At 38.7% G+C, this 13,334-nt stretch overlaps 1 protein-coding gene across 2 annotated transcripts in view; it reads right to left on the bottom strand.

Annotated features, from left to right (window-relative positions):
* Nucleotides 1–6,945: 6,945 nt before the first annotated feature.
* The window catches only part of OMA1 (OMA1 zinc metallopeptidase), a 32,268-nt gene continuing 25,879 nt past the window's right edge, over nucleotides 6,946–13,334 (bottom strand). For both annotated transcript variants that reach the window (XM_074961655.1, XM_074961654.1), the window contains one exon: nucleotides 6,946–10,382. In XM_074961655.1, the coding sequence (XP_074817756.1) occupies nucleotides 10,158–10,382 (225 nt within the window). In that variant the 3' untranslated portion in view covers nucleotides 6,946–10,157. The remainder of the gene's footprint in view (nucleotides 10,383–13,334) is intronic.

Below are 13,334 nucleotides of genomic sequence, written 5' to 3'. Positions count from 1 at the left end.
CTGTTTTAGAGGAAAAGAGCTTTTTGCGGTCAAAAGGGAGGTCCTCCACCTTCAGCTGTAGTTCTTTTGGGATTCCTGATGCATGCAACCAGGATGCTCTGTGCACCACCACTGCTCTGGCAGTTGTTCATGTGGCTGTGTCTGCCACATCCATTGAGGTCTAAAGGGCCATGCAGGCTATTATCTGTCCCTCAGTCATGATGGCCTTGAGCGGGGGACGTTTGTCTTCAGGAAGATCCTTTAAGAGTTCCTGCATTTGCCATGGTTAGAGAAGTCAATTTGCGAAGAGGGTGGAATAGTTGGCCACCCAGAATGGGAGTGGGGAGGAGGAGTATATTTTACAACCGAAGAGGTCTAGTCTTTTATGTTCCTTGTCCTGTGTGGAACAGAACTGGGGTTGTTTGCTGCAGTGATTGACAGCTTCTACCACTAGGGAGTTGGGATGTGGGTGGGAGAAAAGAAAGTCCATCCCTTTAACTGGGACGGCCTGGCATTGTGTCCGAGGATTTTTCTCACAACTAGGAAGAGAAAGTGAAGAAAAATGTAGAAATTGGTTAAAAGAAAACCCTATTTCTACTGCTACTCTAAAAAACTAAAACTGAAGAGAAAGAAAAAGAAAACGAAAACTTTTTTTTTAAAAAATAACTGGCTAAGTAGAGTCCAATCAAACTCTTTCCGCTAAAACTACGACGTAAACAATTTTTTTCTAGAGATTTTCGAAGAGGTAGCATTGCCACTGAGCTGCGGCTGCAGCTGAGGACATAGAGAAGGAACTGAGGGGTCAGGTTGTGCCCGCTACAAGAGGTACCAATGACACCGGGAGACAGCTGCTGGGTGCACATGCCCCGACCGAACACTGCTACCTAAAATCTCCGATCTCGGTGCAGGGATGCACCAACACCAACACCCACAGGGACACTACTCAAAGAAGAACATTTGATTGCCTTTACAAAGGGTTTTGAGATGCATGTAGGGCCATATTCTCAGCTGGGAGGCAGCCCCTTTGCGGATTCAGGTGCTGGTTTAGGGGATGTGGCTGGAGCAAAAGGTGGTAGGACGAAGGTCTTCACTATAACCCATTTATCTCCAGTGGCCCCTTGGAACCAATAGCAACCAGTGTAACTTAGAACACCGTCTGCAAATTATGCTGAGAGTAAAGGAATAGGAGAGCAAAGAAGGTAAGCTTTCCATTGCCCTTACCCTTCCTGAGCTGTGCTGTGCTCTACAGCCTGAAAAGTACTATGCAAATACACTGCATCATCATCAATGGTGACTTTATCAGAGTTCTGCATTTGCAGTCAGGTTTTCAGTTATGTATATTTTTCTTTTCCAATTAATGTGAAGTGAGGTGGAATCAGTCTTTTTTTTTTTTCTTTAAAAAAAAAAAAGTTACACTGGCTTTGAAGCCATAAATGTTAAATATTTTCAGCAGAACAACTCTGCTAGTTTATAGAGCTGAATGGACAATGGTAAGTACATTTTTCTAAAGAAAGAAAGAAAGAAAGAAAAAGTTTTCATTTTCTGATTTTTTGATAAACCCCCCCGGAATTGGGCTTTAAAACTAAAAACAGCTCACACATGAATCCTTATTCCCACAGTTCACATAATGGACAAATACCTTCAATGCTGCTGATGCATGAACCACCATAAAACTAGGTTAATTTCAGCTCCTTTGTAAGTCGTGGAAGTGGCGGGGGAGGGAGGAGAGGGAAATCAAAGTTGCCAACTGGAAAAAACATAATTACTACTGACATATTTTGTATTGAAGGATTTAAGACAGTTTTGAGGAGTGGATAGAGGAAAAAATGTAAAACAAAGAAAGGAGTACACCAGTCCCTTTAAAGAACTTCCTTTTGTTTACATCTTGAGGTTATAAATAGGGCTGTCGATTAATCACAGTTAACTCAAAAAAATGAATTGTGATTAAAAAATGAACCGCGATTAATCACACTGTTAATCAGTAGAATCTCAATTGAAATGTGTTAAATATTTTGGATGTTTTTCTACATTTTCAAATATATTGATTTCTATTACAACAAAGCATACATTGCTCACTTAATATTTATTTTTTATTACAAATATTTCTTTTCATTTTTTATAGTGCAAATAGTATTTTTCAATTCACCTCACACAAGTACTGTAGTGCAATCTCTTTATCATGAAAGTGTAACTTGCAAATGTAGATTTTTTGTCACATAACTGCACTCAAAAACAAAACAATGTAAAACTTTAGAGCCTATAAGTCCACTCAGGCCTACTTCTTGTTCAGACAATCACTAAGACAAACAAACTTGTTTACATTTACGGGAGATAATGCTGCCTGCTTCTTATTCACAATGTCACCTGAAGGTGAACAGGCGTTCGCATGGCACTTTTTTAGCCAGCGTTGCAAAGTATTTACATGCCAAATATGCTAAATGTTTGTATGCCCCTTCATGCTTTGGCCACCATTCCAGAGGACATGCTTCCATGCTGATGATGCTCGTTAAAAAAAAACGCATTAATTAAATTTGACACCATTAGCTCAGGATTAAACAAAGACTGTGAATGGCTAGCCAACTACAAAAGCAGTTTCTCCTCCCTTGGTGTTCATACCCCAACTGTTAGAAGAAGGCCTCATCCTCCCTGATTGAACTAACCTCGTTATCCCTAGCCTGATTCTTGCTTGCATATTTCTACCTGCCTCTGGAAATTTCCACTACATGCATCTGATGAAGTGGGTATTCACCCACAAAAGCTTATGCTCCAATATGTCTGTTAGTCTATAAGGTGCCAGAGGACTCTTTGCCGCTTTTAATTAAAGTTGTGACTGAACTCCTGGGTGGAGAATTGTGTGTCTCCTGTTCTGTTTTACCTGCATTCTGCCACATATTTCATGTTACAGTAGTCTTGGATGATGACCCAGCACGTGTTCGTTTTAAGAACACTTTCAACAGCAGATTTGACAGAATGCAAAGAAGATACCAATGTGAGATTTCTAAAAATAGCTAAAGCACTCGACCCAAGGTTTAAGACTCTGAAGTGCCTTTCAAAATCTGAGAGGGACGAGGTATAGTGCATATTTTCAGAAGACTTAAAAGAGCAACACTCAGATGCAGAAACTACAGAACCAAAACCACCAAAAAGGAAAATCAACCTTCTGCTGGTGGCATCTGACTCAGATGATGAAAATTAGCATGCTTTGGATCGTTATTGAGCAGAACCCAGTCATCAGCATGGACGCATGTCCTCTGGAATGGTGGCTGAAGCATGAAGGGACATATGAGTCTTTACTGCATCTGGCACATAAATATTTTTCAACGCTGGCTACAACGGTGCCATGTGAACGCCTGTTCTCGCTTTCAGGTGACACTGTAAACAAGAAGCGGACAGCATTATCTCCTGCAAATTGTAACCAAACTTGTTCGTCTGAGCGATTGGCTGAAGTAGGACTGAGTGGACTTGTAGGTGCTAAAGTTTTACATAGCTGCATTCAAAAATAAAACAACTTTTTGTACATAATTCTACATTTTTAAGTTCAACTTTCACGATAAAGAGATTACATTACAGTACTTGTATTAGGTGAATTGAAAAACACTATTTCTTTTGTTTTTTACAGTGCAAATAATTGCAATCAAAAAAAGTGAGCACTGTACACTTTGTATTCTGTGTTGTGATTGAAATCAATATATTTGAAAATGTAAAATATTAAACAATAATAGAATACTATTTATTTGAACACTGTGATTAATCGTGATTAATTTTTTTAATCACTTGACAGCCCTAGTTAAAAGGTTTTAAAGGCATGGTCACCACACTAAAATTAGGATTGTTGAATTCAGAAGAGAAAAGATGTTTTCAAGCATAACATTTAGTCCACGGAGATACAGAGCAGAGAGATCACAGTGTCAGGATGTAAAGAACTTCCATGCAAGGTTTTAACAAATAAGCATTTGTAATTCTTTATCAATACTTACTATTTCATTAAACTATTTTTCCCCATTCCCTGTGGCAACGGCACAATAATCAGCAGAAATTCTTGTCAATTCCAGCCACATCTGTACAATATGGTAAGGCATTTTTAAAATGTATACTAAGTCAAAATGCTAAATTATTTCAATACAGCAAAGTCTTTTCTCTTCGACCAACTACTGTACACAAATAGACACACTGGCTTGTGCTGTGAGCCACACTGACCTTGCAGAAAATACAGGACTTGTGGAGTGGGTACAGCTCAGAGTGGAAAAGAGTCTGATGCAGCTCAGAATTCTAAATGAAGCTTTAAATACATACTAGTATTTATACTACAATATTCATTTTCTAAATGGAATTACTGGGTTCCTTCCCGACAGTGATTAAGGTCAGATAACCTGCTCAAAGACCACTAACGTGCTTTTTAATGACAATGACTTGACTATTCAAACATACTTGGTTTTGAAATGAAAACTTGTAGCATTCTAGCCATTAAATATGACTTAAGACATACGGTAAATGTTTAATTCTGAGTACAGGGGAGGAAAAAATTGCTCTCGATAAACACAAGATACGCTTCGTGGTTTGTCAGCCCTGTTTCTCCTCAGTAGCCAAACCACACACGTGGGTACACATGGAAAGAATCCTCCGTTCAACATGCATTATAATTTGCTGTAATAATCCATGTTTAAAAACAGAACTAGTGTGCAGTAACCAGCTTGTTTATCATGTTGTACAATAGAATCCTTCCCTACAGAAGTAAGTCTGATACACCGCAGTGAAGAGCATGCCTTTCTGAAGCACAGAAAGACACGGTTACATCATACTAATTTCTAGACACTTACAGTCTTTATTTAAAAAGCAAAAACAAACAAAGAAAACAAAAGCCAATGCACTGCACACCTACAGAGCTTTAGACCCAGGGATCTCAAGAGGCTTTACAAGCAGCATAGTGCCACCATGGCAGACAGGGAAGCATTGCAATTTTACAGATGGGGAAACAAAGGCAGAGAGAGGTTAAAGCTAAAAATTTTGAAGTGGCCTCGGATTTTGGGTGCCCAATTTGATATTCCCTCAGGCCTGATTTTCTTGAAGTGTTGAGTACATGCAAATCCCGCAGAAGCTCTAAGAGCTAAGGAGCTTTGACAAGTCAGCCATCTCTCAAGAACTGAGCAGACAAAATCAGAAGCCACTTTCAAAAAAACATTTGGGCTTAGGTTACTCACTCTAGGTCACAGAAGTCTGTGACAGCAGTGCCAGGAATAGAATCCAGCTTTGTCTCACTCTCTGCTTAACCACTAAACCATCCTTCCTTTCGGTGAATGTAATGCTCATTGAAGATGGCATTTCAACTGTACTGGAAACAGAAGCCTTCCTTTAGGTTCAGCCTGGGCAGTGGCACCAATTCACTTCCACCCTTTTCTGGAGAAGGCAGAAAGGAAGGTGATGGGGAGAGAGACTGAGTTATCCAAGTCATAGTCTGCCTGCCAAGAATCTCAACAGGGTGTCAGCTGCAATTGGGGTTTATGTGATGTGGCCCTTCTTGCATTAGAAACTAGACTGAGCCGAACAACTCATCTCAGATATTTTTAGGGGAAAACTGTTACACTAAATAAACTGATTTTAAAAGGGCAGATTTAGAAATAGTACAAGAAAAAGCAAGGTTAATTTTGACAATTCTTTTGTGCCCCTGATTTGCTGTTGCTAAGATTCCAAGTAACACCTTCTTGTGAAGCATGCCGCAGTATCTATGCTGCATATAAAAAAAATGTATTAATGTAGGTAATTTAACACTATGATTTAGATTTTAAAAACACAAAAATTTAAAGTCATGATTCCCACCGGAGCTGTAATTTGGCCACACTGTGTGCATGTGAAGGAACACCGTGCAAAATCCTGCATTACTTGTATGAAGTTCAGTTTATGTCTTCATATATGTAATACATAGCCAAGCTAGGCTTGCTGTGGGAATCATGATATTGAATTTCTGACTTCCTTGTTTGGAGTCTCAACCACAGCACTAACAGCCATTAGGATAGGTTTCTTTAGTGGGGTTAGGCAGAGGGGAAAAAACAATGAGGCCTTCAGAGACTGGTCAGGGTCCACTGAAGGTAATGAACCGTTAAGGATTATTCAAGGTTTGTGCAGATAGCTGAGCATATTAACCAAATATGCACATCTCCAAACCTCTGCAGGAGCACCTAGCAGTAGACCACGTGCAGTGCATGTTAATATGTAGTTTTCAAATAGCAATTACCTCAATTTGTTTGAAAGAAAAGGATTTTAGAAACAATGGAGCTGAGGATAGAACTCCTGGGTTCTATTCCCAGCATTCCCACTGACTTGCTGTGTAGCCTTTATCTGACTGTGACCCAGTATCTCCAACTAGAAAACAGGTAAATAGTTCACCTATACAGGTGTTTTGAGAGGCTTATTATTATTTGTGACCTGCTTTGAGTGATCTAGAAATACCAGTTACTAGCCCTTGCTAAATCCACGCCACATCTGAAGTTTAAGAAAAATTAAATATGGATTAAAAAGCAAAAAGTGGTGATTTTTTTTAACATTCATTAGAAAACCATCTGAATAGAATTTCACCAACTCTTCCTCTCTCCACCCACTAAGAAAATCCTATGAACTGAGAGTATGTATAAGAAATTTCAGCACACTGAGAATTTAAGACAGTCAAGCATCTGAAGATTGGGGATTATATCAGAAGAGCCTTTTCAACAGAAGTGCAACACTACAGAAGAGCTTCAGGAGGACAGACAGTAAAATAATCTGAGCTTGCACGTTTGTGGTTCTTTTTAATGATGTCAAACAGAGTTTCAAAACAAAATGCATTTTTAGCAAGTACTTTGCTTTGATTTCTCAGTATTTATAAATATTTCACATCAAAATAGGTATTATTTAAAACAAGCCAAACGTGACAAAATAAAAAGTTATAATAAAAATAGCTTCTTGTAAGACTGACTTGTGTGCATGTCTCCTGCTTGTCAAATTTCTCAACACTCCTGGTAAGGTAAATGCATAATAAATTTAGTATTGTGTAGAAGGTAGAAACATTTTTACCAATCTGCCTTAATTTTACATGCTACACTCTTCCTCCTGTGACAACATTCATCTTTCAGTACTGAGTTCCTTTCTCTTGAATTCCAACTTCTTTCTTTCACTGAAGTCCACTAAACTATCCAATTGCAGCACAAGGGTTTTACAGCTAGTTAGAAATTGGTACTTGCAATATTTTTCTTAGTGGAAGTATATTTTAAAATTAACTCCACAGGGATTTAGAATTACAGTTTCTTTAACAAATAAAAGGAAAAGGGCCAGTGTAGATTTTGCTCAAGGCTCTTGGACCTTTGGAAAACAACATCTTTTAATTTCATCTATTTTTGTATGGGCAAGAAAGTATTTTAAATTTAAACAAAAATTCTACAGGGGTTTAGGCAAATGCAGTGTATAGGTTTTAGAAAGCACTTAGACACGAGGCAAACAAGAGGCAGACTCAAGAGACACAGGCTTTGGACATCCTAATTCTTTATGCAAAAATGAAGAAATCTTTTAAAAGCACTTGACAAAGTATTAGAATAGGATCAATGTGCAAAATACAGATCTAGATTTTGAACACCTCGACTTCAGATGCTGGTTCAGGCTCATCTTTTTATGATAAGCAAGGCATTTATACACAGGAATTTAAAGAACTCTTACTTATTGAATACCAGAATTTGTATCTCAAACATTCACCAACATAACACTTAAGCCACCTAAAATGGACCAATAAAGTAGAAATACAATAGTTCTGTAGCTTATTTACTATGCATTTTTAAATATAAATGTATGAACTCTATAAAAAAGTTCTCTAGGTTCTCCCTCATCTTCCCTGACATAAAATCATGTTGTATGTCAATCAGAAGGACTGGATAACAAAATAAGCTTTGACATTGTGGTGGGAGGGAAAAAGCATAGGGGTCTTGACTATACAGTTTAAGTTATAAAATCCACAGGGAAATCTAAATGGTGTGTTTTTCTGTTTACCTTCAGATGACAATGTCCAAATGCCTTAACACATTGCTGAACATCTGTTACATAAACTCCTGTCACAAAGAATAAAAATGGATGGATGGATGGATAATGGTCAGGCTGGACCTTCTGCCTGTTGCCAGTGGCGTCTTGCATACAAATTTAAAAATAGCTTGCAAGTAATATGCAGTCAATCTAAAAATACATAATCTGGCCTGGAAAACATCAGCGCAGTCAACCTTGCCCATACAGCCCCTTCACCCCCAAACAGAGATGTTAGATGGCTCAAAGGACCCAAGTGCTTTGGGTTAAGTCAGCAAATAAACTATTGTTCACAAACTCTTTATCAGACTCTGTGCCTACAACCAGTGCTGAATATGGTCTTTTCAAAAAAGTTTGCGTTCCAACGAAACTAAAAGAAATTGTGCTTTGTGTGGTAGATTCTAAAATTTCAGTTCTCCCCTTTATTATAAACAAGAACATTCAAATTCTATCTGTACCATGATGTGATGCACATTGTCAAACATCCTAATAAAATCCTGCAGTTTTCCCACTTACCACATAGGAAAGCATCAGTAATTTTCTTCTTGAACTTTAATAAAAAATGGATCCCAAAACAATACATATAGTTAGATCATACATTTCAATCAGTAAAAGAAAGGGATTTCTTCCTCTTCTGTTCACTGTATCATTCTTTTAGTTCAGTAAGATTAGCACACTATATTTTCATGAATTGGAAAGCAAGAGCCTATCAACCAGCTGAAAATAAACATGATGTGCTGGCTGTGCTTCATGGAAGGCCTAGCTAAAGGGAGGAAAGGTCAGTCCATCATGAAAGAACAAAGAATAAAATAAATTTGTAGCAGGGAACTTCTTGGGGAGGGGATTCTTAGCGTCAAATTACAATGCTCTATCTGATTCTGGACTTTTTCCTAACCTCATCAAATGAGGCTGCACAGCCTGCTAGTTTAACTCCCAGGCTGGCAAGGAAACGAAGGAAGATTGGCTCCCCAAACTTACATGAGTTGAAGCAACAGAGAAATTTTCTGCCTTCCACCTATATAAACCCTGATGAGGGGCTCCTCAAATCAAGTTTGGCATTAGGGACGCCCAAGTAGGTTAGCCAATGAGGGGAGGTCACATTCCTCTATTCAGTCTGAGAAGCTCACTGTACAATGGGGCAGGGGCAGAGGCATAGCCTCATACTTTCCCAAACTTCATTTTGGTGGCATCTCCTTCAAGTTTCCTTCTTTACCTGATCAAATCCAAACAAGGCCTTGCACTGGGAACTGCACTCATCATCCATTCTTCCCCCAGCAACTCCTAGTAATCATCTCCCCAGTACGAGGGACAGACTTGAGAGACAGACTTCTAAACTAGCATTAGATAGCAGTTTCCTAAGGAGAAATAAACTTTCAACGGTACATCCTCTGTATAGCTTAGAAGTTTCATAGGATTTGACCACTTAATTTATAGAGTACCAATCACTAATATTCAAGCGCTGATCTGTCCAGACCAGCTGCCTCTGAAGCGAATCTGGCCTTTGAAGAAGCATCTTGATTGTTTAAAGAGACACCATTTTAAGCAATCACTTGCAAAATAACCCAGTGCTACAAGTGACAGTTCTTACTATTTTTAAAAGGAAAAAGATTCCCTTGCATGTTTTCTGACTTCACTTTTCAATACAATTCTGCACAACCCTTTTGGATTGCTTTGAAGTGAAATGGTGAAACAACCCGTATTCTAAAGTGCCTTTAAAAGATATTAAATAAGAAAAATCCCAGCAGAAAGCCATCCAATTAGGCCATTTTATTGCTTCTTTTCTATTTGTGCGAATGGATTGTACAGAGATTTTTGCCCCACAACTGAAGTGATTTATGTTTAGCATCCCTTCTTGAATAAAAGTCTCAACTCCAATACACTGCTCTCTTGTATGTGGGGAGAGTTCCTCATTGCACTGACTGGGAGATCACCACAAGTTTGGGAACACAGAATACTGGTGGCTTGATCTACATTGTGATACAGAGAAATAAGTTTCCTTCAATTGATTTTCGGCTCCATGGAAGTACCAACATGATTTGTAGCTATCTGTCCATTTTATCATCCCAAAAGGATCAAAAGTCTTTCAGGAAAAAAATCTGTTCAGTGAACTGTTTGTAAAGTTTTTCAGGTGAATGTTTTTCCCTTCAGTTTGTCGGTTCCTTTTTAACTGCAAAAGTTATTGGAATCTTTTCCTCCTTTTGAGCAGAAGGAAAGTCCACTTTTGGCTTTGCAAGATCATGCTCAGTAGCATTCTGGCCTTCTTTATCCTTAGATGCTTCCAGAAGACGCTGCATGTTAAGTTTGAAAATGAGGCGAGGGTCTGGTCCAGGAAGAGAGGGGCAATTGCAGCTCTCTCTTATTTTAAGCGCCTATGAAAACAAGCAGAAGAAATCAAATCAACTTACTAAAATACTGTTGTAGGTAAAAACAATTTTGGAGCATGCAGTTTAGTGCATGACAGTCAGTCCCTTAGCTTTCCAGTATGAATTGTATTTGCTAGTTATATGTTGGTGACTTCAGTATTAGGTCTATATACATATTATCTGACAATTTATCGAGGGAAAGCAAGACTCGGGACAGAAGAGCCATTAATATGGTAAAAGATACTGTTTCTAAGGAGAATGTTTTCTCAGCCAGCTCCATGAAGAATGGATACTTTAAGAGGCATGGTACCATGGTGTTAACTCTATACAGCATTGAAAATCCACAAAACTCCTGTAATTTAACAAAACAATGTAAAGTCATAATACATTCTAAAATTTAGTACCGATCATTATCATGGCCACTTTCATATCTGCTGTTAAATGTTTCTTAGCCTTACTGAAAGAAAGCAGAACACACACTTGATGGGCAAATGACCATCCAGTTGCATTTTTAATCCTTGCATCAGAAAGTTTATTCCCTTTTTGTTTTATTCTATACGTCCCGATTCTCTTCCTAATCTCATGTTCCAGAAGAGTTCTTGTCAGAGTTTCCTTGAGTTACTTACAGCTAAATGCTGCCCTAGCCATTGGGAGGGGTGTTATGGGGAAACTACAGAAAATAGTGGCTTAGACCAAGGGTGAGAGAAGAGAAAGTTCATACTGCAGATCCTTTAAAAAAAAAAAAAAAAATTCACCCTTGGGTTAGGTATGCTACAGACTAGAATAGCCACATTCACTTTTGCAATGTGAAGTGTATGTATGTGGACACAGCGGCTTGTCCTCCTCCCTCACCTACCTAGTTCAGTAGATATACTGCCCTGCTACTAATATAGTGAGCAAGGGCTGCCTTATATGATTCCTTATATACCTACAGGGAGGGAAGGATTTACCTCAATTTGAAATTCATTCAGATCCTTCCAATAGAGGCAGTACATACAGATGACTTCTGCAGTTTTTAAAAGAAAAGTCCAACCTAATAGCTACTTTTACAAAGAGGTTCTGAAACCATGTTTTTCTAACGAAAATCCTTTTAGTGCAATAAACTGATATCTCTGGAACTAGCTTAGAAACAAATGGAAATTTAATAGCTCCAACTGGCCTTTAGAAAAAGGCACATTCCAGAGACATGACAAGTGTTTCTCATCTGTGCTATCTGATAGTTTCTGGTTGAAATATAGTGTCTGAATCATCACAAACACAACTTTGGGCTTACGGCTTCATAGACTCCTCTCAGTTAACTTTCTTTTATTAAATAAAAACATATAAGTTCAACATTTGTTGTTTTGCAAGCTAATCATCCAAATGTTCCCTAAATTTTATCATACATATCAACCCAGTTCTGCTTCAGTAACCAATCAATTTCAAAACTGATATTTATAATGACAGACTAAGAGTTTTCTCTTGTTCTCTTGCAGAACATAAGCTGCTGCAAGACTACATTAATGTCAAGCAGCATTATTCAAGGCAAGTAGAAATATAAAGATTTACGTTGTATCTTGAAAAGGGCAACGTAATCCTCTTTAAATTAATTTAGCAGTTTTAAATCTCTGGTTTTCTTGGCTATGTAATGCCTATCTTCCTTCCTTGGGTTCACTTATCTAAAATATAGGAGTTAACAACATCAAGAGTTACATGCAATATTCTTATCCTGCAGAGGCCTCTGCTTTCTTATTACACAAAGCAGCTGGAGGAAGCTGGAGGTGCCTGATTAAAACACACCAATTCATAGTCCATAAAAAACAAAATGAAGTCTACTGTTATGACAGTTGAAAGGCTATGTTTAGCATAGGCCTTCCTGTTAAAGACAGAGCTGCATCCACATTCTAGTGAGTGAGTGATTTTTGCAATGATTTTGCATGTGGATATTTGTCCTTGGCACAGAGGATCCAGTTCTATTTAGTGGGTGCTCTTTCCTAAGCTCAGTTGGCTCCTGCTATTTTTTTTTAATGCAAATAATGTACTCAATGCAACAGAATCATTAAGATGTTCAAGAAGCCTACAATGTATTCTTTCTGAAAGATAAAGCCTCCCAATGCCTACCTTCAATATCACTTTCATAACTTCTATTCTAATAATTTGGGGTTGCTCAAGAAACTCCATTTCCACCATCCAATCCAGCTAATTTAGTTGTAAGGATCGTGCATAGACATTCCTAATTAAAGGCATACAATTTACCACTGTGATTACCTCAGAAGGCCTTACTAACGGACTGACAATGACAGTGGTACCCAGTGATCTGACAGTCCTTTTAATGCAAAGTATTATTTATTAGACCAATTGCATTTCAGAAAAAAACAGTTCTTAAAACAATCAAACAGACTGTACACATATCTAGGTATGAAACCATCTTCCACATGGGAATCCTGGTAGGCATAATTCTCCTACAGACCACCAAGGCCTCTGGGGTCAGTTCATTCCCTTAGCTCAAACCATTCTCTCCCTCAGCCTCAGGGAGAGAGTTCTTTAAGAGCTGTTTAGTCCTTTTGATCACCCCCTACTGTCCCTCTTCCCCAAGACCAAATCACATTTTAATTGATTACAGCCCTTTGATCTGTTAGGTTATGTTTACATAACTGCTGTAAGCGAGCCTCCCAGCCTGGGTCGACAGTTTCAGGCTAGCCAGGCTCTCCCTAGTGCTCAAATAGCTGTGCAGAGAGCACTTTGACGTTGCAGCTTGGGCTGAAGCTCGGCCTCTGAAGGGGGAGAGGGGGGACGTGTTTGAGAGCCCAAGCTGCAACATCGAAGTGCTGCCAACTATTATTTTTAGAGCACTAGCATGAGCCCCCCTAGCATAAGTCTGTTGACCGAGCTGGGGCGCTCGCTTCTGTGGACTGTGTAGACATACCCCTATTTCACAGCCTTGGCAAAACAAGGCATATGACTTGCTGGAGGCAGAAT

Source organism: Natator depressus, chromosome 8, assembly GCF_965152275.1.
Source record: "Natator depressus isolate rNatDep1 chromosome 8, rNatDep2.hap1, whole genome shotgun sequence".
NCBI classification, from domain to species: Eukaryota; Metazoa; Chordata; order Testudines; family Cheloniidae; genus Natator; species Natator depressus.
The sequence above is the reverse complement of the archived record's forward strand: the minus strand, read 5'-3'. Positions and strand labels throughout refer to the sequence as shown.